Source organism: Natator depressus, chromosome 6 (genome assembly GCF_965152275.1).
Source record: "Natator depressus isolate rNatDep1 chromosome 6, rNatDep2.hap1, whole genome shotgun sequence".
NCBI classification, from domain to species: domain Eukaryota; kingdom Metazoa; phylum Chordata; order Testudines; family Cheloniidae; genus Natator; species Natator depressus.
The window spans coordinates 24,445,955-24,470,830 of NC_134239.1; the positions used below are offsets into that span (position 1 = coordinate 24,445,955).

Genomic DNA, 24,876 nt, shown 5'->3' on the forward strand with positions numbered 1-24,876 from the left:
GAATAACATCTGTCACCAAACACAAAGTTCATGTATTCAACTCTGGGGTCTTCAGCCAATCCTAAAGTTCCTCTTCAGCCCCGGTCATCTCAATCCCTGCTCTATATATCAGCAGCAACTCCCAGGGCTTCCTGGAGTCTTCTTTCTCCCTTTGGAGAGGGCCCACAGCCTCCTCTTCCCTCTGCCTTCTAGCTCTCCATAGGCCTCTCATCTATCCTCAGAGGCCTGATTTAGCCATGTGATCAACCTGTCACATGATATTACTTATTGTTTCCATGTGGGGAGTGAGCTGGGTAGTGCTGTAAGTAAGACATAAGAGGTAACTCTTTTGCTCTACCCGGTTCTGATTAGATACTCTACTACTGCAATATGCGATCATCTGAAACGAAGAACAAAGTACTAAATAAAACTGAATGGCATGAGCAAGTTAAGATAAACAAATTCCTTAAAAGCTGAGCATAGTGTCATAAAAACATTTAAACTAATGAACTCAGTGGAAGATCATGGTTTTTTGTGATATGGCATGAATGGTATCATGACTCTTCTGATCTGCAGCATTATAAGTGGCCCCAGCTCAAAATCACATGCTACAGCTAACTATCCAGCAAATAGGCCTTGAGATAATGTAGCCTCGGGCCCAGATGTCAGGATGCTAAAATATGACTCGTATTGTTTCAATTTAACACTGTGTCTACAATAGCCATACAGAAGTACTGGATTAAAGTAAACCAGATATCGACAATCAAGAGGCAAAAATGTAAATAATAAATCCATCTAAATAGAAAATAAATACTTAAAGTGCGGTTCTACTATAAAAAGTAACTATAAAAAAATCACATTGACCATAGTTTCAATCGTTTGATTTCTAGATCGATTCTGAGCAGTTTACAGGTACAATATTTTTTTTCTAACTGATAGCACCCCAGGCTGAGTCAGAAATCTGAATGTCAGATAGGGTTCTTTCTTGCCTATTTATTGCCAGATTCTGCAATCAGAACTTAGTCAACAATTTTCTTAGTGTACAAGATAGAAAAAGGTCATTGCTGTATACCTACTGCAGATTTTGAAGATCTGTTCAGCAAGTTCATATAATGTCAGTAACAATCACAAATGTTCCAGGCTGCCTTCCTCTTACTACAAAACATTCAACTTTAAGTCTAAGTGTTGAGGAGAATAGAATAGAATAGAATAGAATAAACTTCTACTGCATCCAAAACTTTTGTAGTCATTCCAACTCAATGGAGGGATTTTCAGTCAATAAAAATTCTACTATATAATATACAAATACTGAATAAGTCACTACTAAGATCACAGGTCAATAAAACAGGGAAATGGCCATAAAAGTAATCAACAGACATTTGGTTCACTGACGTATTAGGAAATGATTCATAAAGTACAAATCTAGTTGCTCAAGTCTGACAACATTTTTGTTTTATATTATACTTTAGCATTCCAAGCATGCTCCTAGCATATCTTAATAAAACAAGCAGACCAATTAGACATCTTTATTATGTATATTTAGAGGATTATATTCAAAACTACAGTATGAGATAAGAACATAAAAATGGCCATACTGGATCAGACCAAAAGTCCATCCAGCCTAGTATCCTGTCTACCGACAGTGGTCAATCGCAGGTGTTCCAGAGTGAGTGAACCTAACAGGTAATGATCAGTGATCTCTCTCCTGCCATCCATCTCCTCCCTCTGACAAACGGTCTAGGGACACCATTCCTTACCCATCCTGGCTTATAGCCATTAATGGACTTAGCCTCCATGAATTTATCCAGTTCTCTTTTAAACCCTGTTATAGTCCTAGCCTTCACAACCTTCTCAGGCAAGGAGTTCCACAGGTTGACTGTGCGCTATGTGAAGAAAAACTTCCTTTTATTTGTTTTAAACCTGGTGCCCATTAACTTCATTTGGTGGCCCCTAGTTCTTATATTATGGGAACAAGTAAATAACTTTTCCTTAAAAAGAAAAGGAGTACTTGTGGCACCTTAGAGACTAACGAATTTATTTGAGCATAAGCTTTCGTGAGCTACAGCATCCGATGAAGTGAGCTGTAGCTCACGAAAGCTTATGCTCAAATAAATTGGTTAGTCTCTAAGGTGCCACAAGTACTCCTTTTCTTCTTGTGAATACAGACTAACACGGCTGTTACTCTGTAACTTTTCCTTATTCACTTTCTCCACACCACTCATGATTTTATATACCTGTATATTTATATCATACTTTAGCATGGCAAGCATGCTCCTAGCACACCTTAATAAAACAAGCAGACCAATTAGACATCTTTATTATGTATATATAGAGGATTATATTCAAAACTACAGTATGAGATAGCTAACAATCTAGGATTCAGAATCCTTGCTCTCATGAGAAATCCTTCTTTACCTAATTAGGTTCATTGATGTCAATGGGATTATTTGCATGAAGAAAGTTTATGTACATGGGTAATGACTGCAGGATCAGCTCTGGGATAAATGGGCATTAGCTTTGCATTAGGAACACATACATCTTTCCCACTTTAAGTCTCAACAAGGGCAAGATCCCCATCCTTAAGAACATCTTTCTTCTAATTTACCATGCAATCTGTTGGTCATTAATGAAAACCCCACTCCATCATGAGCAGGTTTTCCATGTTCAGCTGCTGAAAAGATCCAGATTCCTTTTTTTAAAAAACATGATCTTGAGGAAAATCAAAATAAATATTACTTGCTTTTCTATATTGAACTGTTGGGTCTAAACCTAATGAAAACCTGGCTCCAGTGAAATTAATGGCAAAACTCCCATTGATTTAAATGGGACCTGGATTTCACCCATGAGCACCATTTTAATGCTCATGTCCATCTCTTTCCACAGCTGTTTAGCTGTTGGACATTCCCATAGCATGTGTCTCAAGGTCCCTTTATCTTTATTACAGAGACAACAAACATCAGAGGATAAGGCCTATATCTTTTGCAACCTTTGTGGCATTCAGTACAGTAAAACTGACGAGAAGATTTCCAGGATAAACTGATATTGTCTCAACGTGGAATCTTTATTTCTTCATTTCTTCTTTTATTTTAGTTTCTTCCACATCCTTTGCAGTCTAACTGTTGTCTCATTCAGTGCAATTCTGAGATTTTCCTGTCACTTCTATCAGAGGACTGTTCGGTTACTTCTCTTTCACTAAAATAGTCTTTCTGGGCACTGGAAATAAGGCATAACAATGAGAGGCCACTGTCCTGCACTGCTCTTCAGAACCTTCATCCAGTTGATGAATGAAATGGAAGAATGACAGTACAGACTTCCTGGTCTGCATCTGGCTTGAACTTTGTCTTCCAGTTCTAAGACTACTGGAATATTTATAATTACTGCCTCCTAAATCAGCTTTGTTGAGAGGATTTCAAAAGTGTGTATGAAACAGATATTACTGCTGTTCCCTGAGGTTCAAGTGTGAAGGTAGTATTCTGGTTATAAATTGGTAATGCAAAGGGCACAATAACAGTATCGGGACTCTAGAAAAGAAGTCGCTAGAATAGAGACTTGCCTTTGTACAATTGTTTCTTTTCTTCTGTTCCTACAATTAAAAGAGGGAGAAGAATATAAAGCCAAATCTGAATGCAAAGGATATTTCTTATCAATACCGTATCAACTTATTGTACCATTCTGTAAACTGAATATCTAAGTGCAGAAAAACAAACCAAAAACTTTATGAAAAACAGCCATTTCACCCACCCAGTGCAGTAGCTCCGATTGCCCTTCAAGCGCATGCCAGAGCAGTACAATGCCTTTACTTCAGGGGTGAAAGTAAGCCCAGTGACTTACCGGTACTCTGGGGCCAGCTCTGGCCCCCAGAAGGGGCAGGGCCTAGGGCGGAAGGGGCGGGGTTGAGGGGGTCAGAGCCAGCCCCAGCCCACCCTGTAAGGTAAGTGCCCCCCCCACCCCAACAGGGTCGCAGCAGCAGCCCGGGGCTCCAGGGGCTATTTAAAGGGCCTGGGGCTCCCCTGCTTCTACCGCCCCGGTCCTTTAAATAGCCGCCGGAGCCCTGGAGTAGCGGCAGCAGGGCTCTAGCGGCTATTTAGAGGGCCCGGGCGGTAGAAGCAGGGGAGCCCAAGGCCCTTTAAAGAGCTGCCGGAGCCCTGCAGCCGCTACCCCAGGGCTCCAGCAGTGGGGGTCTGGAGGCAATTTAAAGGGCCTGGGGCTCCAGCCACTGCTGGGAGCCCCAGGCCCTTTAAATTGCCCCCTGGGGAAGCCGGGCTGCCGCAGTACGGTGCACCGGCTCTTACTGGTACGCCGTACTGGGGCATACCAGCTTACTTTCACCTCTGCTTTTCTTTTTACAATAAATGCTAATATTTGAATAGAATTGATAAAGAACTCCATGGGGACCCCGTTAACATTCACAACCACACCTGAAAATTCAATACATTTCTCAAACTGTCAAATTATATACAGCATTTTTCTGTGACACTCTTCAGTTTCTGGCTTCCTTTATCTACATTTGTCAGATTACATTTACACTTGGGGAGCACTTTTAGGATAAGGCCAGGGGGCTAATGCTTTACACTAACAGGTACATTTGCAAGGCATTGTGGGAAGAAAAACTAATATACACCCTTTGCAAATAACTGGAGCTCTGTCCAACCAGCATGCCCTGTTTCTGTGCACATGTACCATGCACCACTATGTATCCTTACCATCCATTAGCGATGGAGAAAGATGTTTGACTGTAATGAACCCTGAATCAACCCTTTTTGCATCTCTTTATTTTTAAGGTTTGTAAACGTTCAGTTAAGAACCTACAGCTGGAATGGGGGAAGTCCCAACATGGTGCTGTTGCCTCACACTATCTCCAGGACCCTACATTCTGGCCCTGCTGACCACCTACAATCCTCAAGCTTCGTCTATGAAACTCCCAAGACTTTACCCTCCAAAATTGTGCATTGCTGCCCAGTGCCCCAGCAGTCCCTGTGTGTGGCTCCAAATGTTGCTTAATCAATCTTCTGTACTCTAAGTGTCCCCACTGTATTGTCCCAGGGAATCTGTATAATTGCCACAAGTGGAGATTGAAAGAGAGGCTTCTGAAATTATTCTGCCATAATAATAGGAGGTGGGAAGCACAGTGGCTGTCCAGAATGAATGAAAAGATGGCCCTGGGTCTTTTCACTTTGCACCATAAACAGGCACTACTGGGAATGAGAAAAGGAAGTCTTCCTCCTTCAGAAGAAACTGTCAGAAGAGGAAAGTACTGTAGTGTCCTCACAGGTAGGAAATTTCCTCACAGCAGGGAAGGAGGTGTTCAATCTTGACCCCATTGGAAATAGATTACTATAGACAGGATGTTAAAAACTGTGGATTAGAATAATGTTTAGCAAAGTATCCCAGCTTTTAGATACTTCTTTATACTCTACAGAACCTCCAAAACTGTTGAGGATTGCCCATCACGAACAAGCCCCTCTGTGCATACACAACCTATTGCCCTTTCATATTCCTATAACAATTTAGCCATATGCCTACAAATACAATGCCCTTCTGTGTGCTTATGAATATTTACCAATTACCTCTAAGGATTCGCTCTTCAATATGCACTTGCGTATCCTGCCATTACAGCACCTGTGTTTACAAAATAGACAAGAGTAAATGTGTTTACTTGTCTGCATATGTGTTCCGTTATCATGGAGGCATTCAGATAGCATGGTGGGGTAAACAGATACTAGAGGTGGTAAAAAACTGTTTAATTGACACATTTTTTAATGAAAAAATGGTTTTTCAACAACAATGAAAATTTTCTCAGAAAATGTTTGTTTTGGTCAAAAATTGCCATTTTCTGGTGAAAAAAATAAAACATTTTCATTTTTCATTCCCCCCACCTCCTTTTTCCTCTTTCTTCCCCTGGAGAGAAATGGGGGGAAATAAAAACTGAAAATATTTCACTTTTTGTTTGCTCTGTAAAAAAATTTGAACAAAATGAAAATTTTTAGTTTCCTTTAATTCCCCCCACACACACAAAATATATATGGACCAGCTTAGACAGACAGACAGACAGATAGCACAGTTACTGTGGGAGACAGCCAGCAGGCTGCCTTCCGATGACCTCCTCGCAAGCCCTGCGTTAGGGGACATGTTGAGGGTAGAGCTGCAGCATGGCAGATATTCTGGGCAATACTATGGACTTGTGGAACAAGTCAATAAATAGGATTTAAGGTGGAATGAGGCTTCTTTGTCTCCCTATTTCTTTCCCCTTCATTTTAAAATAGCTGCTACCCACTAGCATTTGGCTTCCTATGTTTTCCTACCAACGCAGCAAGAAAGAGGGACTTCTATTAACATCTTGTCTTTGAACAAGATGCTTTCATTTTGCTTGTCAAAATCCCGTGAAAAAAATCTCTCTGCTTTGACCCTTTATTAGGTGCCACAGTGTGCTTGGACTTGCACACTCCACGGTGTGGACTTGCAGGCTCTATAGTTTTACATTATTTTGTTTTTGAGAGCAGTTATGTAACAAAAAAAATCTACATTTGTAAGTTGCACTTTCATGACACAGAGATTGCATTATAGTACTTGTATGTGGTGAATGAAAAATAGCATTTCTTGTATCATTTTTATAGTACAAATATTTGTAATAAAAACCATACACTTTGATTTCAATTACAACAATATATATGAAAATGTAGAAAAACATCCAAAATATTTAACAAATTTCAATTGGTATTCTATTGTTTAAAAGTCAGATTAAAACTGCGATTAATGGCAATTAATTTTTTTAATGGTGATTAATTTTTTGAGTGAATAGCATGAGTTAACTGTGATTAATCAACAGCCCAAATAATAAGAGAAAGAAAGAAAGAAAGAAAGAAAGAAAGAAAGAAAGAAAGAAAGAAAGAAAGAAAGAAAGAAAAAGAATTTTGGATGAAATTTTGTTTATCTGTATTTATCATACTTATTTACAATATTATTGGAAAGGGGTGGAGAAGGAGGGAAGACAGGAATGGATTAAATAAAATAAAAATCTAAAGTAGGGGGAAGGAGCATTAAAGGGAGAAAAGTAAAAGGCATTGGGGAGGAAAGCAGGGAAAGAAGAGGAAGAGAAGTGTGATGGGTGGTAGTGAGGTCCTCACGCCCCTGGGTATTCCCCGGGAAGCACACAGGAAGAATACAGAGGAGCATGGAAGGCAGCTGGAGTGAGGCTGAAGTGAAGAGAATGTGAGGGATGGGGTTGGAGCAAGCAACCAATCAGCAGAGAGGAAAGTAATGTTTTTTGCATGCAAGATTTCTGGGAATGACAGAGTTTATGTCTACACTGCAATCTGAGGTCTGTGAGCAGCTTGGGTAGACATACCCATGCTAGCTTTACCTGCACTAGCATGCACAAAAAGGCAGTGTTAGTCATGCAAATAGGTGCTGAGGGTCCCTGGCATGCTTGTACAGCGTGAGCTGAAGCCCATGTCACTGCACATATACTGCTATTTTTAGCCAAGCCAGTGAGGGTAGAGCTAGCATGGGTATGTCTACCTGAGCTGCAATCTCACCTCAGACTGTAATGTAGATATATCCTAAATATAAATGTAAATATATCCTAAATCTGGAACTGGACCTGCAGGAAAGGAAAGGTGGAAGTAATGTGTGGGCTAAAACAATGCAGATTCAACTAGGAATGCTTTAATAAGGTGGGAAAAAAACTCATTCCAGTTTGTAGTGCACTTAGACACAAGTGCAGGGTTACATTGGGAATTTATAGTAATCTCACATTTTTGTGCTAATACCAAGATCCACTTGACAGGCTAGTGCCAGTAATAAAATTTCAAATCTTTCCCAGTAGTCTAAAAAAAGTAATAGTGTTATTACGAGAGTGTGGGTGTGTTTAAAATGCAAAGCTTTCAAAAATGTGGGCTGTTTACTAAGCCTCAGTAAATGGTATTTCCCAGGGACATTAGGACAGGTCTGTGGCCAAATTCCTTCCTAAAGTAAAATTGCAATGTGATGTAAAAGATTTTATAGTCACTGTATCTAGTTACAATATTTGTAAAGCTTAAATTATAATAAAAATAATAATTAGTGATCAAAGAGGAAGCTGCTATCTTGACATTCTGATGATAGTATTTTATATTCTGGTAGCACTCCCCACCTAAGGATCTCAAAGAACTTTACAAACATTAAAGCTTGCAGTCTAATGGGGAAAAATATTTATGTGTGGGTTGGGGCTTCCAATTTTAGGGTATTACAGTGGTTTGGGTTTGAATCCCATCAGTTTTGTACAGCCATTGGCAGATAACAGAATGGCTCAATGGCACCATACTTGACAAATATATGGCCTAATACAAACAAGATCCATATCCCCATTTTTGTTCATTTTAGCTTTACATAGGAAATTTTCACATGGCAATGATTATAAAATATCACTGGTTGTTGACCTGGATAGTTTGGTGCAGGCCTTATTTGGGGCTGGTAGATCAATTCACTTTATCATCAGGATATAAAACTAACTGAGCAATATCTGTAATGCTAATGAATGAAAAGTTAGTAGCAACTGACCAATCATCTTCTTTTATCTTGAAATCCTCAAAGGATAAAATAACTTGGGGTTGAATAGTCATATGACCAAAGTACAGTGATAAAATCAATCCTGCTTCCATTAAAGTCAATGGCAAAACCCCCACTGAATATAATAGGAACAGGACTGGGCAGGAGGACAGTATAGGCCAGTGTAAATGATTAAAAAAGATTCAGCAGATTATTCTATGCTAAATGTCCTTCTAGGTTACAGTTGGAGGAAGTATAAGGTTTTTGTTTTGTTTATGTTTTGTTTTTTGGTTACCTACTTAAATCTTTATCTACAATTATCCAGATAATTGCTGTTCTTGTGATTCTAATAAATGAACACTTTTGCTCATGAAGCTAGATTATGCAATGAGTTATAATATCCAATAATTAGACAAGTCTGGATACCTGTATAAAATTCCACCAAATGTGTGTGAATTTAAATTTCCACATTTCTTCCTTCAACACTCTACAAAAAGATTCCAGGTTAATAGATGATTGGAAGGTAAGAGTGTTAGATAGATGAGCTGATCATACTGGTGATTTAATTTATCATGAACAAATTGTCTCAACTGCAGCATATATTTAATATTACATAGTACAAAGATATGGAAAGTTACAGGGCCAGAACATGAAATCCTGACTCACCCTGGAGCTAAGCAAATGAGTAACTGTTCAATAATGTATGTAATATATATATATATATGAGACACTTATTGAGATTTTTCACTGTACAGTTTTTGTTTGAAAGTATCTTTAGTCATTTTTGTCACCCTTTGATTTGGGGCCAAATGCTATACTGATTTATAACTCCCACTGAATAGAATTCTACAGAGTGTAATTCATGGCAGAATGTGACCAATTGTTTTCTTCACTACACTATGTGTATTTACCTGTAGTCCATTTATTATAACACCAATAAACCATTTGAACTTTTAAAAGTGTGCCGGGAAAGCAGTGTATCACCTCTCTTCTATTACCTTGGAAATGGATAAAATATGAGCCTTATACCTTTGCCCCCTAACTGCTGAAACTAATTCACTGGATTTAAACAGAGTCTACTAGAAAGAATACCTATTACCATACTAGACCTATTGAAAGACCGAGAGGTAAACTACAATAAAAAGACAACTTGGAAAAGTAATAGACCTTTAAATAAATGCACTGACCTATTTACAAAAACTCATTGTTCACATTCACATTGTTCCCAATATAATAGAACCTTCTTAAATTCATTGCTGCTAAAACATTTATTTTGTGTAACAAGGAAATGTACTCCAAATTATAAAGAATATACTGTCTTTTATATGGGGCAAGAGAAATACATATGTTCAGTATGGAAAGACATATACCTAAATATATCTGTTCAATTAGCTATGTTTACTTAGGTCTTATCTACACATTAAAATTAATCCAGAATAAGATAGGTTGCTAATTTAAAAGTTAATCCATTTCCAAAATTAAACTATTAAACTGAACTGTTATTCCGGAATAAGAGCATCAACACAGAGTTAATAAAGAATAGCTATTCCAGAATAATTCCTGGTGTAGACAAGCCTTTAGAAGGGATACAGATTTGATCCAACACTATGACTGAAGCACCTCTGAAGATAAGAATTCCTTCTAGGGAGAGTATTAGTTTTTGTCTACCCAGCACTGAAGAGCTTCACTGCATATTTCTATACTGTGCCTGGCATGTGGATAACTGTTGGCCTTCAGTGTTCCTGGTCTCTTCATCTTCAGAAGCAGAATATTTACATACCGAGGCACAAAATCTCTTCTCAGAAGACGAGGGTCCCAAACATGAAAAGTTTTATCACACAGCTTGGAGCAGAAGGAGTTAGAGTTTTGCTCGCTGGAAAAATTAGATTGAAATCACCTGCTGTAATCAGGATCATAAAAAACTGCCCCTCTCTCATTCTAAATCCCATCCCTGACCCCCCAAAAGTCATTCTTGAATTATATGTATTGCAAGATCTGTAAGGACTGGAGACAGTAAGATTGAGCATAGCTATTCCTCATTGCCGCTCACTTGGAATTCCTTCAGCAGAAAAGTCTTTTGGAAAACAACAATCCTCCCAGAATGCAAATACACTTGGCCAGCCCATAAGGAAGCTAGAGCATCCTTTGTTTACCTATGCACCTGCAGAGGAAAGGTAAAATCCCTGAAGCTCCACCTTTTTAGAACCTTGTGAAACTATCTGGGAACTGTGCCAAAGCCTATTCTGTTGCTATATAAGACTTGTATAAAGACAAGTGCCTCTTCAGAAGCCTATAGTTTGGTAGTTTCTACCAAACTCCAATCAAGATGGGCATAGGCTGGGGGGTACGAATACCACTATGGATACCAATATTAGTGATCACCTTTATGCAGAACAAAGGTAAGAGGCTGTAGTTGCTTTTTATTTTTATTACTTTAGAGAACTTATAATTTGCTTTGCAGTTGGAAAGACTTTTCAGTGGTTTCTCTTTGCTTTGTGCAACGAATAAGATTTTGTTTGTAAATGAGATTTCCCTGTTTTTCCTCTCCTTTCTAATGTTGCTTCACTGATTTCATATTGCCCTCAAGCCCAGCAAAAGCAGATGGATGAATTGAAAAGCCATGGTCAACGGAGTTGCGTTGGCATAACTGAGAGTAGAATTTAGTCATATAATTATTCTGGCTCGTCATTTTTACCAGTTTCAATAGTTGGGTTTTTTTTCAAATGTGAACACGGAAGCCTGCTAAAAACATGGCAAGTTAATAACATAGACTGCAAGCTTTACATAGTATCTGGTATTGGCTCCCTGTGATAGTAACCCTTCTGGTATTAAACCTTAAATTCACAGCTTTTTCTTTTCTCCTGCTGTTCCACTCCATTAATTCAAGATGCTTCACACTTCCACCTCTTGGTTAAAGAATTTGTATAAATGTTATGTTCGTTAATATATCACAAAATAGAGCTAAAATAGACAAAATGGTGCTTTCCCCTCAAAGTTAAACATTTCCTAGAGAAATATATTGCTGAGTTTTTATGACTGGATAAATACCAATATCACCAGTTCTCTTTTGCTTTCAATTTTCAAATGCTCTGAACCAGGCAAGTTCATCATAATATCATGATTATGAATAATCATATAGAAACCTACTTTCTGACAACAAATGAAGCCTGTTTTTATAGACATGACAACAAATGTGGTGAATGAATTTACGTATAACAGAGCAGTTGTAGGCTATAGAGAACATACAGTGTTGGGGGAGCACATTACTCATTTGAAATATAAACTTGACTTAAATACTATAGATCATCTTAGCTGAAAAGCCTCTTGTGATGGAGGGAAAGGGTGTGATGAGAAAGATGACACAAAAAGAGCCAGTACAGAGTGTAGCATGAGAGACCATCAGTGCCAAGATTCTCGTTGTAACCAGAGGCTCTTATGGAGCAAATAAATATATGAACCAAGGGCAATATTCCTGCCAAATGTCATCCTGTTAGATCCACTTTTAAAATCTACCCAATGCCATAAGAATTTTGGTTGAATGCCAGTTTGCCTGCATAAGGTCAACGTAAAAACTAAGGGCCCAATCCAACTCCTGTTGAAGTCAAATGGTGTCTTTGCATTGATCTTAAGGGGAGCAGAATTGGGCCATAAGTAAAGGCATTTAGGAGGTTATCATTAACTTTTAACTGTGAACCTATCGGCAAAATAAGCTGATATTGATGTTAATGTCAGACATGATTATCATTGAGACTTTTGGTAAAGGTGCATAAGGGATTAGTCCAAAGTTTGTCTTTCAAAGGAGAATTTGAAATGAATTTATGAAACCAGGATCCAGAATGCATAGGCCTAGCCTTCTATCATCTAAGAAGGTGTTTTATATTCACATTCTGTGTAATCTTTTATTCACTATGCCCTTTGTTCATTCATTCCATGGCTAAACTCATAAAATGTCAGTATCTAGTGTTTTCTGATCTGATGCACAACCCTAATGAATAATTTTACTTCTTCCTAACTGGTATGCAGTTCCACACTAACCTTTATTAAACCTTGTTATACTTTATTACACCAAAGGATTAATTGTGCCATTACCAGCCACTGACAATGGGCATGGGATGTGGCACAGGGTATACGTGCTGAATGTGCACTCAGAGGGAAGCAGAATGATTCTGGGCTAGAACGCTAGGGAAGGGCACACAGTAGGATCAAATGATACACTCTTTGAAAGTGTGCTGAGCGTGTTGTTCCAGGGACAGTCTCAGACATCCAGCTAGTGCAGATGGGGCCATGGTAACCTCTCAGCCCATGTCAGCCTCACCCATTTGGGATGACTAGCATCAGTGGTGGTGCTAGCAGTGGTTCTGCACTCAGGGAATACAGGATTCTGCCTGCCTTTTGCTCAGGTGCTCCCCATGTCTGCTCAAGAGCTACCAGAATGTGCCCTCAGTATTCTGCGTTTTCATTAAGCAATGGTTTTTGTTAAACAGGCATCCGATGAAGTGAGCTGTAGCTCACGAAAGCTTATGCTCAAATAAATTGGTTAGTCTCTAAGGTGCCACAAGTCCTCCTTTTCTTTTTATATTTTGAGATGATGGTGCAAAGGAATCAAAAGGAATATCTTCAGGGTTGTTATTATTATTTTGAACAAGAATCAAGTTGGGGGCCCAATAAATAATCTGAAATAAATCTATCAGCTCCCCAGTTCTATCCACATTGCTTCTGGGTATGTTTGTTATTATTATTGGTGTTTGAAGTTTTAAACCAGAGATTATGGGTCAGATTCTACTCTTAGTAACACAGCATATATGTTGGCCCTCTAGCTCTAAAAAGGGTTCCAGTATAAAACAACCTTCTCTATATCCTTCTCTGGTTATTTGTTATTATTTCTGTAGTGCCCAAGATGTACATAGGACTTTGCAGATGGTTCAAGTGTACAAATTCAGAAAAACAAAGACTCAAATGGAGCCTTTGCTCTAAATAGCTTAGAAGGGTGGAGAGGGTACAGTATGGCTAGCAAAGAAAGAGACAAATTCTCCACTCAGTTTTCATTGGTATAATCCAAGTGATTTTGGTAGAATTTTTATTGTTACAACCAAAAGAAAAACTTGGCTCAAGGCGTGATATATGGGTCAGGTTCTGAGCTAGTGTCAATCAGGCTAGCTCCATTAAGTCTACGGAGCTATACCAATTTACACTGCTGAGGAGCTGACCCGATAGTTGACAGACCAGGTCCTTGTTTTTAGAATGGATTTGAAGGAGGAGAGGGTGCGAGTTTGGTGGAGATTAAGTGACCAGCTAGCAGGTTGCTCGGGGGAAGCACAGGGGAAAGGCTCACTGATTATTAACCTTCCTATTACCCTTTCCCAATAACCATGCAAACCTGTTCAGTCTCAGAGCAGAAGACTAAGAACTCCTACTCAGTTCTGACACCTAGAACAAAAATGGATAGGTTGCAAACCCAGTCTCAAATGTGTGTGTTTTTTGGAGAAATTGATAACAGGGGGCTGTGATATGTATGGAGTAGGGAATGTGGGAGAGAATGGGGGTGGCAATGATTATGCACCTCAATCAAAGTCCGTTAGAGTCACTTCATAGTTCAGGCCCTCTATACCACTTGTCATTGACTTATATATAACAACTGCTGTAAAAAAAAAAAAAAGAAAAAGAAGAAGAAGCATACCAGCCATCATAACACAAGAGACCGAGAGGTCTTTTAGATCTGAACTGTAACTAGGGAGAAAAATTCTCCATTTTCATCTTTTAAAATATTTTCATCCTCACAGCCTTTGTCTCTGTGTGAGTGTGTGTTTGCATTTGCCACAGCATAACAAACCACACTTACCACACAGTTTCCCTGCCTAAAAGAATGCTACTTTTGCAGATTGTATTGTTCAACCAGGTGTTACTGAAGAATTTATGAACACAATCCCCCAAAGTAACTTTTTTTTTCTCCAGTTAAAGCCCAATATGAGGACCAACAAGCAAATTTTGATGACTATAATTATGTCCAGCAGGGACAAGACTGTAAGTGGCTTATGTTTTATTTTATTCATTTATTTGACAATCTAAATTTAGTCAGTGTTGTCTTAGAAACTCATTGCAATGGACATAGAGTGATTAAAGTGTACTGTGCCTTTAAATGAAGGGAGAGGAACAATTCCCTATACAGAATGTTCAATTCTTTGGAATTGATACTGTAGGGCCAGATCCTCAGCTGGTGTAAATTGGCAAAACTCCATTGAAGTCAGTGGGGCTATGCTGATTTGCACCAGCTGAGGATCTGGCCCATTGAAGCTACACTGTTATCTAATCTATCAGTACATAATAGGTACATACTGCAAATTTACAAGGTGTATTTTACGAGGTGTGTGTGCGCACATGTGTATCACAAAGATATTTGATAATCAGCAATAAAAAGTACTTTTTTTCATTCTATTGAGATAACTGCATCACTCATGATAGGCACAAAATGAAAAGTACTGCAGTACATGCACCAGAGACAGTGCAAATTTGTGTATAAAATATATTATGCTGCTTGTTGGAACATATTAGTTACATGTAATAAGATAAGGGATGTTTATTGGCTGTTGGTATAACACTGCTGTCAGAACAAAAAACACGTTGTATAAAAATTCTAACAAAATGTCCCTTGTTCCTTTCTCCAGTAAATTTATTGCACTATAATTTAACTAATCAGCCTGAAAATCTGAACCATAACCTAATCTGAAATTAGCAACCCTGACAAACCCAACAGCTGGAAGCTGAAGGTAGACAAATTCAAACTGGAAATATGGCAAACACTATTAACCTTGAGTGTAACTAACCATTGTAACAACTGATCAAGGGAGATGGTGGTTTCTCTATCCCTTGAAGTCTTTAAATCAAGACCAGTTGTCTTTCTAAAAGAGATGCTCTATTTCAACCACAAATCATTGATCTAGTGGAGCAACCACTGGGTGATACCGTGTGGGCCATGTTATTCAGGAGATCAGGCTACAGGAACATAAAGGTCCCCACTGGCTTTCAAATATATGAATTTATTAATAAAGATATTATCCTTCATTTACTCCAGGAGTTTTAAAAAAAAATCTCAGAAGGAGCTTTAAGGGAGATTAAAACCATTCTTGACCTTTGCCTCCCAGTATACATGCAAGTGGAACCCTGTAGTGAGGATTCAGTAGTAGGTGTTGAGAAACTACACTGCAGCTTCTCTGAATCTCAAATCCATTCAATGCTGGAATCAAAGAAGAAATACTGGGGATGAACACAGCGAACTTAGGGCCAGAACCTGCAAATGGGAGTCGTTGTGTGGAAAAGCACTAGGTTCGTGATTAAGGGTTTGCAGAATTCTGCAAGACTTTGTTGTTTGCCTGAAGTTGGCGGTATGTGAGTGTGTGTGCATACATGTACTTCCAGCTAAGAAAAGAATATGAGATCTAAACAAGTTCTCCTGTGGTTTCTCAACCCCAACCACTGAAGCACTCCTCCAGTTTTCCACTTCTACATATACTGGGAGCCAAAAGCTGTGAATAACTTTAATCTCCATTGTGCTGCCTGAGGTTCTTTGTATCGTTCCTATCCTAGATGAAGGATTAAATCGGTATCAGCTTGCGGATACCTACTTTGGGCAGGTGGGGTCAGATTCAGTTGGGCTCCTTGTGTGAGAAAGGACTACTGACTTGAGGAAGGGTTAGCAGGATCAGGCCATTAATGACAGTTTACACTGGAAGCCAAAATTTGATGCAGTGGCATTAAGCCATCAATAGACTCCCTTGGAAACTTCCCAGTGAGCATTACTTGCAGTAAAAACCTTTAACCACTAATGAGGCTAGGAGATCCATATCTGTGTTTGCCAATTTGTTTACTGAACCTTTTGAATTAGTGATAATTGTATTTCTTTTTCTTAGATTTTTCTGTACCAGTAACTAAACCACAAGAAGTGACAATCATCCAACCACTGAGAACGACACTGCCTGTAAAGCGTAAGTTAAACAAATGCCATGTCTTTATGGGATATTGATCAGAACTGTAGGGTAAGTGAAGAGATGTATAGACTAAAGAGAAAAGTTAACAGAATGACTGATATATACACAGATCAATAGATAGCTAGATGAGAAGATAAAGCAGAGAATGGGTTTGTTTAGATAGATGGATAAATATGTACATGAATTAGACAGTGAGTGGCTAACGGGACTTACACTGGAATTTTCAGTACAGCCCTACAGCTTGTTTTGAATCCACAGCTGGCAACCCTGCTCACAATGAACGTGTGTGCAGCACCTGGGGCAACTTTCACTTCAAGACCTTTGATGGGGACATCTATCACTTCCCCGGACTCTGTAACTATGTCTTTGCATCCCACTGCAAATCTGCCTACGAGGACTTCAACATCCAGATCAGGCGCACTGTGCTGGAAAGCTCTCCTGTGATCAGCCATATCACCCTGAAGCTTGACGGAGTGGTGATTGAACTGACCTCAGACTCCATTGTGGTCAATGAAAACCCGTAAGTTCAGATGTCTTATTATCTGATGAAATTGGCACCATTGATATTGCCCCCAATGGTCAGTTTGAAAGGATGTCTGTTTCAGTCTAATTCCCTCAGGCTGCTCTAAAACAGCATAAGGGGATAGGCCCTTCTTAGAGCAGCAGCAGAAACAGGGGAGTACAGAGCTGAGCTTTATTCCAACTTTACAGATTACCTCCTGACCTATGTGCCATGCAGTTCAGTGGCCCTCCAGACCCTACTCTGCTGTTGTAATTTAGAGGCCTCTAGGTGCCATAAAATAAAGGCAGAATAAAAACAAACAGAGCAAAATACCTAAATAAATCCAAGATCAGGAATACAAAAAGCTGGACACTGCAGCAGAAAGGAAGGAAGGAAGGAAGGAAGGAAGACAGTACATATTAGCAAAAGAACAGAGAGTCCTAGCCTTCTCAGGACTTTGCGGGAGGGATAGCTCGGTGGTTTGAGCATTGGTGAGTTCAATCCTTGAGGGGACCATTTAGGGATCTGGGGCAAAAATTGGGGATTGGTCCTGCTTTGAGCAGGGGGTTGGACTAGATGATCTCCTGAGGTCCCTTCCAACCCTGATATTCTATGATTCTCTCCTGAAGGATGCCACAAGTGTATATGTGAAGGGGGAAAGTATCTCAGTGATTCCAGTTCTACACTAGAAAGCCTTTCATCTTGTCCCTTCAAGACTGCATGTGGGGAAGTCTAGCAATCCCAGCTCTGCCATTTCAACTGAGCTAGTCTTAGTTTTGAAGAAAGAACAAAAAAGAACAAATTCCCTCCAGAGAAGCTAGTCCTATATTATTTACGGCTTTAAAATAATCATAGCAGAGCACTTGACGTGCACTTGCTAAACAACAGACAGGCATAGCACTTTCTGAATTATATCATATAGCAGACAGACTGGCATTTTATAAATTAAAACATCATGTATAGATGTACTGAAAAGGAATGGCACCAGAAAACGACACTGGCCCCACAGCACTTTGGAGAGCAACTGCATAGGAGATTATCCACCCCACCACTGAAGGTTTCCAGGTTGTTATAAACTTGTGCAGTTCATATTTAGAAATGTGTGTTACTAGCAAACTCCTTATTCAGTTGCATTAAAAATGTCTCAAAGACTGGATGTCAAATTCTGTACTCCCACTTTAATTGCACTTTGATCTCTCTCCAGAATTCAGCTGCCTTTCAGCCAGTCAGGAATCCTGATAGAGAGAAGTAGCGGCTATTTGAAAATCACTGCCAAGATGGGCCTGGTCTTCATGTGGAACCAACTGGATGGTCTTCTGGTAAGTGTATATTCCAGATGTTGCAAAGAACAATTATTTTTAAATTATTCCCTTTAATGGCTTTCATGAGCCAGAGATTAGGTGATTTGGGATATTTATCCATTTTCATTGCATTGTGTTACCCTATTATGCTTTCAATTTCCTTTCTTTTCTCAGAGTTCAGTTTATAATCACCATTCTCCCCAAGCCACTAATAGATCCTTTTAGTGAAATGTAATCTTCCTCAGATACAAAATACACCACTGCTTTGATGTTCACAGCTCCTGGGCTAGATTCAGCCCAAGTTTTTACGGACATTCAGTAGCATAAACAATGGTGCAGAACTCCAGCAGTGGGAAGTTCACAAGGGGAGGAGACTGCCATGAAGCAAAGTAGCCACAACTCCCATCCTGAAGTCCTGGGGTGATCATAAGAAATCAAAGATTGATAAAATAGACCAGACTTAGTTTAATCCATCATACTGTTCACCCAAACACCCATTCCTAATGAAAAAAACCTGTCTGACCAAACTACTGCATGGATTTAGGTTTAATTTCAGCCCTGTGTCAAGGGCCAGCACCATGTCTATGCACCACTGATTTTGAAAACTTAAGTGGTATGTATGTAGTTCATAGACTTTGTGGTGAACCTCTGCATGGTGGTGAATTCCATACTTAACATTGAATACACTGTAAATTTTAACTCTGTGTGTAACTCCCTTACCCCATTTTTTTAGGTGGAACTGGATAAGAAATATGCCAATCAGACCTGTGGGCTTTGTGGGGACTTCAATGGCATTCCAAATTACAATGAGTTCACGTCAAATGGTAAGTAACAACAACATTACTAAGCACTGTGATTTGATTTTCTTTCCTTTAATAGTATTTGCTTCACATAGAATGGGGCACTGATCCACAGTTAAGTTGTGAAACTATACTGACATTTAGTATTAAACTACACTGATGTTTAATATTGACATGCACTATTTTTATGTCCTTTGATTTAACACTTGTATAGTAGGCGTAGGGTATAAAGCTGGGACAGGTGATTTCCTGTTTGTTTGTTTTTTACATTTCAACACCAAACACTTGCCAGCTATTCACACTTTCTTCATCACTCTTTCCTTTTGCTATCATGGTGATTACCACTGCCAATGTCATAAGTGTCAGTGTTATGGAAACACCAATCTCCACACAAAATTAGCACTGCATTTTCAAAGCCAATAAAAGCGCCATAATATATTTTTTAAATTGCTTATTACAGATATCAAGCTGACTGACGTGCAGTTTGGGAATATGCAGAAGATGGACGGACCCACAGAGCAATGCGAGGATCCTACATCTTCTTCTCTTACAAACTGCTCTACTGAATTTGTAAGGATCTTTGCTGTAGTATTTTGTTTTTCATTGAAGCATCTGTGCTTCTTCCTCTTACATCAATGAATTAATTTGGGGGAAATTTGGAAGAGTAGGAAAACATAACATGAATCAAAAGGAAGACAATGGGATGTCTCTGGAACAAAATCATTTAAAATATCTAAATAAAAATTAGTTCTTTGGCGTTTTGTTGCTCTAACACCACTATTTTCCCTTCTAGAGCGCTATCTGCCAGGCGGTATTGACTGGTAAAGCATTTGTGAGCTGCAATGCACTGGTGGATGTTCAAGACTATATTGACTCTTGCATACAAGACTTGTGCCGCTGTGATGAGTCTATGAGTGACTTCTGCATCTGTAACACCTTTGCTGAATACTCCCGGCAGTGCGCCCATGCTGGTGGACAACCTCTGAACTGGAGGACTAAAGAACTGTGCAGTAAGTATCTCAAGAAGATGCTTTCTCCTATGCTTGCAACTAGTCACCAAGAAATTCCAATAGTGTGAAATTTACTCCTGTGCAGACAGCCTGCAAAAGGCCTGTACACCATAATTTTCACTAAGTCAATTTCAACCTGAGTGCATCAGGGCCTTACAGGAATTAAAGGTTTTAAACATTTTGCACTGACCGGGGATGCCAGTATTCCCCAGAGTACTCAAATTGCAGATATCAGCACATCTCCTAAGAAATTCATCATCAGATACAGATGTCACCTCTCCAAGGTTTAAATGGGAAAGCCAACACATGGGGATAAAATTAAGAACTCTTTTTCCTTTTTTCTACTTTCAGACAAGACGTGCCCTTATAACATGCAGCACGAGGAATGTGGCTCACCCTGTGCTAACACCTGCACCAACCCTGAAAGGTCAGCCCTTTGTGAAGATCACTGTACCGATGGCTGCGTCTGCCCCCCAGGCAAGTTTATATTCATCTTTTTTTCACATATTCAAAAGCACCAGCAAAGCATCCTCTCCTAGGATATATTATACCTTTTAATGTTCTTTCCACAGCTACAGGAAGATCCATGTTCTTTCCTTGAGACATGTACATAGTTTCTATCTATGTTAATGGAAACACCCTTTCAGATGACAAGGGTCTACTCAGGACATGCATCTGATGTGCAACAAAGTGACTGAAATGAGTATATGACAGCATACTAGAGATGGAACTCTCTAAACCTGGCAGCTTCCTTAGCCATTGTGTGCAGGAAGTAGATTATATTTAGTCACCTTCTGCCCACAAAAGTGTTTCCTGACATTAGCAACTTTGAGCCCGATCCTGGAAAGTGATGAACATTTCCTGTGGAGTGCTGACTGTCCTCCTCTCCCTCTGTAAACATTGGGAGTTGGGAGCACTCAGCAATTGATAAGATTAGACCATTTTCAGGACTTATCCATGATAAATGGACATTAATCTGTAATTGTAGGTACAGTAACTGCCTGCTATCTTCATGCAAACTACATTCTCGTGCTGAGAATATTTGTTGACTGGAATGAATTTATCATCATCATATTTTCCATCCCTGCTCTTCAGCCCGTGCTCCATGTGTGGTCACATGTGGTGCTCCCTGGTGTCTTCATCTCTTGTCAGAATAAATTAACTAGTCTCCCTGAAACTATTATGTTCTTGCATTAGGGTGTATAGTGTTTACACTACAAATGGGTCCCATGTGAATTTATAGATGTTTGCTCTATTGCATCCTGTCACTCTGTTATCTCGCAACTCAAATCAGTGAGGCCCATCTCACAAAGGCACTTACCAGAGTATCATAGAGCAAAGGAACTCTAGGATTTCTGCCACTCTTTAATTGGTTACACAGCCACAGCAGTCAGTAGATAGCAGAGATTCCATTAGTACAATGCTTTTTATTTTTGCATTTCATCTGTAATAAAAAAGAAACACAACATATTTTACGAAGTCTTCTACAGGTGTGCTCCGAAACAACTTCTGGAAAGCATGACAAAGTGAATAACTTACTATTTCTTCTTCTAGGAACCGTGTTTGATGACATTAACAGCTCTGGCTGTGTCCCTCTCAGCAAGTGCTACTGTACCTTCAAAGGTGAAACGTATAGTCCAGGTGCTTCTTTTACATCCCAGTGCACTTCATGGTAACCTGCTATTTTTGTCAAATCTTTTCCTTTTTTCTGAATTACCTGATAATTGTTGGCAATGGGCAAGAAATCATTGATTACACAGGGCCTGAGAATGAATACATTAGTCTGAAGCTTCTGGCTTAAAATACTTATTAAAGTTGTTTATCTCCTTGGTTTCGTTCTGTATATGAGAACAAAAACTTGAATTTAGACAAGAGTAATCTCATTTTCAAACACAGGCACGTTAACAATATGATCAAATCCAGTCGCTGAATGCTCAAATCAGCCCTCGGTAACACAAATCCATTGGTGGACTCCAGCATGAAATATGCATGTTCTATATAAGCATCATTTTAAATTTGAAGACACAGTGTATTACATGGATAGTGAGATTATGTGTACACATATAACAGCTTCTGGATGTGAATTGATGGCTTCCCCCTAGCTGCTTAAGTATTACTTCAGTGTATGTATATGTGTATATGTATATAAAAAACACAAAGTCTATTATTTGTAAAGAATTATTTAACATGCTCTGAATTTTGACCCATGCTAATGAAAGTAAGAGGCCAAAATCAATGGGAGAAAAATTCCTTGGTATTCAATAGAATTGCTTCCACTTTCACAAGGGCTGGATTTGGTCAAAAGATTTATAATGGATAGCTTTAGATTGAAACATCATTACCATGAAGACAGAAATGCCTTTCCCTTAGTCATTCTGAGTTTTTAATGCAATATCAGTTAGTCTACTTGCAAACATTCTTTCCCCTGAAAAAGCAGTGATAAAAACAGCGGGGGGGGGGGGAAATGAAGGTGTCATCTGTCCCCTTTTTCTCCCATTTTTCTTAAGCTTGTGTTACTCAAGCTTAACAAACATCTCTTTTATTTTATTTCAGTACCTGTACTGGAGGCCAGTGGAGTTGTGTCAGCCTTTCATGCCCTGGGACTTGCTCCATTGAAGGAGGTTCCCACATCTCCACATTTGATGAGAAACATTATTCCTTCTTTGGAGACTGTAGCTATATCCTGACAAAGGTAACTATAATTGGGCATTTACTGCCAGTGCAACTTAGTATAGGAAGATTCTTTAATTAGAGAGGATGCAACTTAATTAGTGCTACTGGAAGTCTCAACATGGGGCTTGATCCAAAGACCAATGAAATTAATAGGATTCTTTCCATTGACTTCAATGGGCTTTGGAACAGGCCCAGAATAAACAAATGCAAAGACTTAATCAGGTAGCTGGAAACATTAGGAATGTCTATTATTTAGGGGGAGGGAGGTTTGCTTATGAATTACTTTGCATTTTCCAGACCCCTCAGTATAACCTGCAGATGGTTACCATACATTTTCAAATAAATCTCCTCTGTCCTGTGTTTTGTAATTTTTTCTTTCTGAGTAAAGTTAACCCTCCTTTCTGCTTCCATTGTCACCCTTAATCCAGTTTGCCCCCAGTTTACCTTCCTTGATTAAATGTTCTTCATATCAGAAGCATCATTTATAGTTCTCATGCAAACTGACTATCAGCTTTCCTATTGCCCTTTCCCAATATACATACATAACTGTTCAGTCTCAGAGCAAAAGACTAAGAACTCCTACTCAGGAGTAGGATCTAAAATGTGTGTGTGTTTTTTAGATAAATTAATAACTGGGGACTATGATATGTATGAAATAGGGGATGTGGGAATGGTGATGATTATGTACCTGAATGAAAGTCCATCAGAGTCACTGCAAAAGTCAGGCCCTATATATCATTGTCATTGACTTATATATAATAACTTCTGTAAAAAAAAGTAATAAAGACTTAATATTAAAAATAACACACACAAAGAATTACCTTTCCCCATCTAACAGTTGTGTGCTAGAAATCCTTTTAATGAGATAAAACAACCTCACTTTTAGTAAGGTCAAGTTAAATTTTAACTGAAAAGAGAATGCCACAAAAATATCTGTTGCTAATCTAGGAATGTCTGAACATTAAGGCCCCTGAAATCTCCCCATGAGTACCTCAGGTATTTAATGCCACAGTCAGCTGATACTTTTCATTGTGTTGCATGAGTTTACGCCAGCTTACTTTGGTGAGTGTAAATGGGTGTGCATATGAGAGAGAGACAAAGAGAAGGAATGAGCAAAATTTACAATGACCCAGTTTACCAAGAATGTAATTTGATATTGATCACTTTTCATCTAATGGGTTTGGTTTTTCTTTTTTTCAGCTCTGTGACAGCGATGCCTTCACTGTTCTAGGAGAAGTCCGCAAATGTGGCCTAACTGACACCGAGACGTGCCTGAAAGGTGTAGCCATAAGCATAAGTGGAGGACAAACTGTACGTAGTAAAAACAAATACCCAACCTTTTGCCTGAATGTTTTTTAAATTGACAGTTATTGGGTAGGTAGGTGTGGGTGGGAAGGATGGGCTTAAACTGAAGACCAGAGAAAAACTTTAGTGATCTGTAGCTTGCAAAAAGTGTTTTCCCATCACCAACTAGACTCACCACAACTACTGTTCCTGATGCAGTAGGAACTGTGTTCAGCCTTATGTTGCGTCCAGATGGAAACATATTTGAACATGAATGGTCCTTGATCCCAAATCCTGTAGCAATGAACACACATATGTATTGTTTGTGGTAGATACATGCACAAAAAAGAACAGTGCAGCTAGGAAATCAGCATTGGTTTCTGTTCAAATAAGAAATAACCTTAATCAAGCAAAAAGAAACCGCAGTGCAGACAATGGAAGTCAAGACACTGGAAGTTCTCTGGCATTTACATTTTATACAGATTTTCTAAATAATTGCTAGTTATAACAATTATAGAAAATAGTATAGTAACAAAAAAAGTTGTGGTGAAAAGTTGATTTTCACTATATCAAGCGTCCAGCTTTTTTCTTCATCTTGTACAATACTAGATATGAAATATCTGGAAAGCGCTGAACAGTTCCTAAACCTGCTTGCCAATCACTGTCTTTTCCTTCTTGCCAGATCGTTGTGATCAAACCTTCTGGCAGCGTGTTTGTGAATACGATCTACACCCAGTTGCCCATCTCTGCAGGTATGTTCTTTTAGGAGACACCTGTGGCATTCGCAGACTTTGACTTGGCTAGCCTAGTGCTTTGCTT

General features: G+C 39.1%; 1 protein-coding gene across 1 annotated transcript in view; it reads left to right on the forward strand.

Moving 5' to 3' along the window:
- Positions 1 to 10,831: 10,831 nt before the first annotated feature.
- MUC5AC (mucin 5AC, oligomeric mucus/gel-forming) overlaps positions 10,832 to 24,876 on the forward strand; it is a 56,671-nt gene continuing 42,626 nt past the window's right edge. Inside the window, exons 1-13 of the mRNA XM_074956662.1 lie at positions 10,832 to 10,904; positions 14,458 to 14,526; positions 16,410 to 16,484; positions 16,746 to 17,007; positions 18,194 to 18,308; positions 19,024 to 19,114; positions 19,551 to 19,660; positions 19,884 to 20,100; positions 20,452 to 20,577; positions 21,655 to 21,772; positions 22,654 to 22,792; positions 23,974 to 24,084; positions 24,740 to 24,809. Coding sequence (XP_074812763.1) covers positions 10,832 to 10,904; positions 14,458 to 14,526; positions 16,410 to 16,484; positions 16,746 to 17,007; positions 18,194 to 18,308; positions 19,024 to 19,114; positions 19,551 to 19,660; positions 19,884 to 20,100; positions 20,452 to 20,577; positions 21,655 to 21,772; positions 22,654 to 22,792; positions 23,974 to 24,084; positions 24,740 to 24,809 — 1,576 coding nt within the window. The remainder of the gene's footprint in view (positions 10,905 to 14,457; positions 14,527 to 16,409; positions 16,485 to 16,745; positions 17,008 to 18,193; positions 18,309 to 19,023; positions 19,115 to 19,550; positions 19,661 to 19,883; positions 20,101 to 20,451; positions 20,578 to 21,654; positions 21,773 to 22,653; positions 22,793 to 23,973; positions 24,085 to 24,739; positions 24,810 to 24,876) is intronic.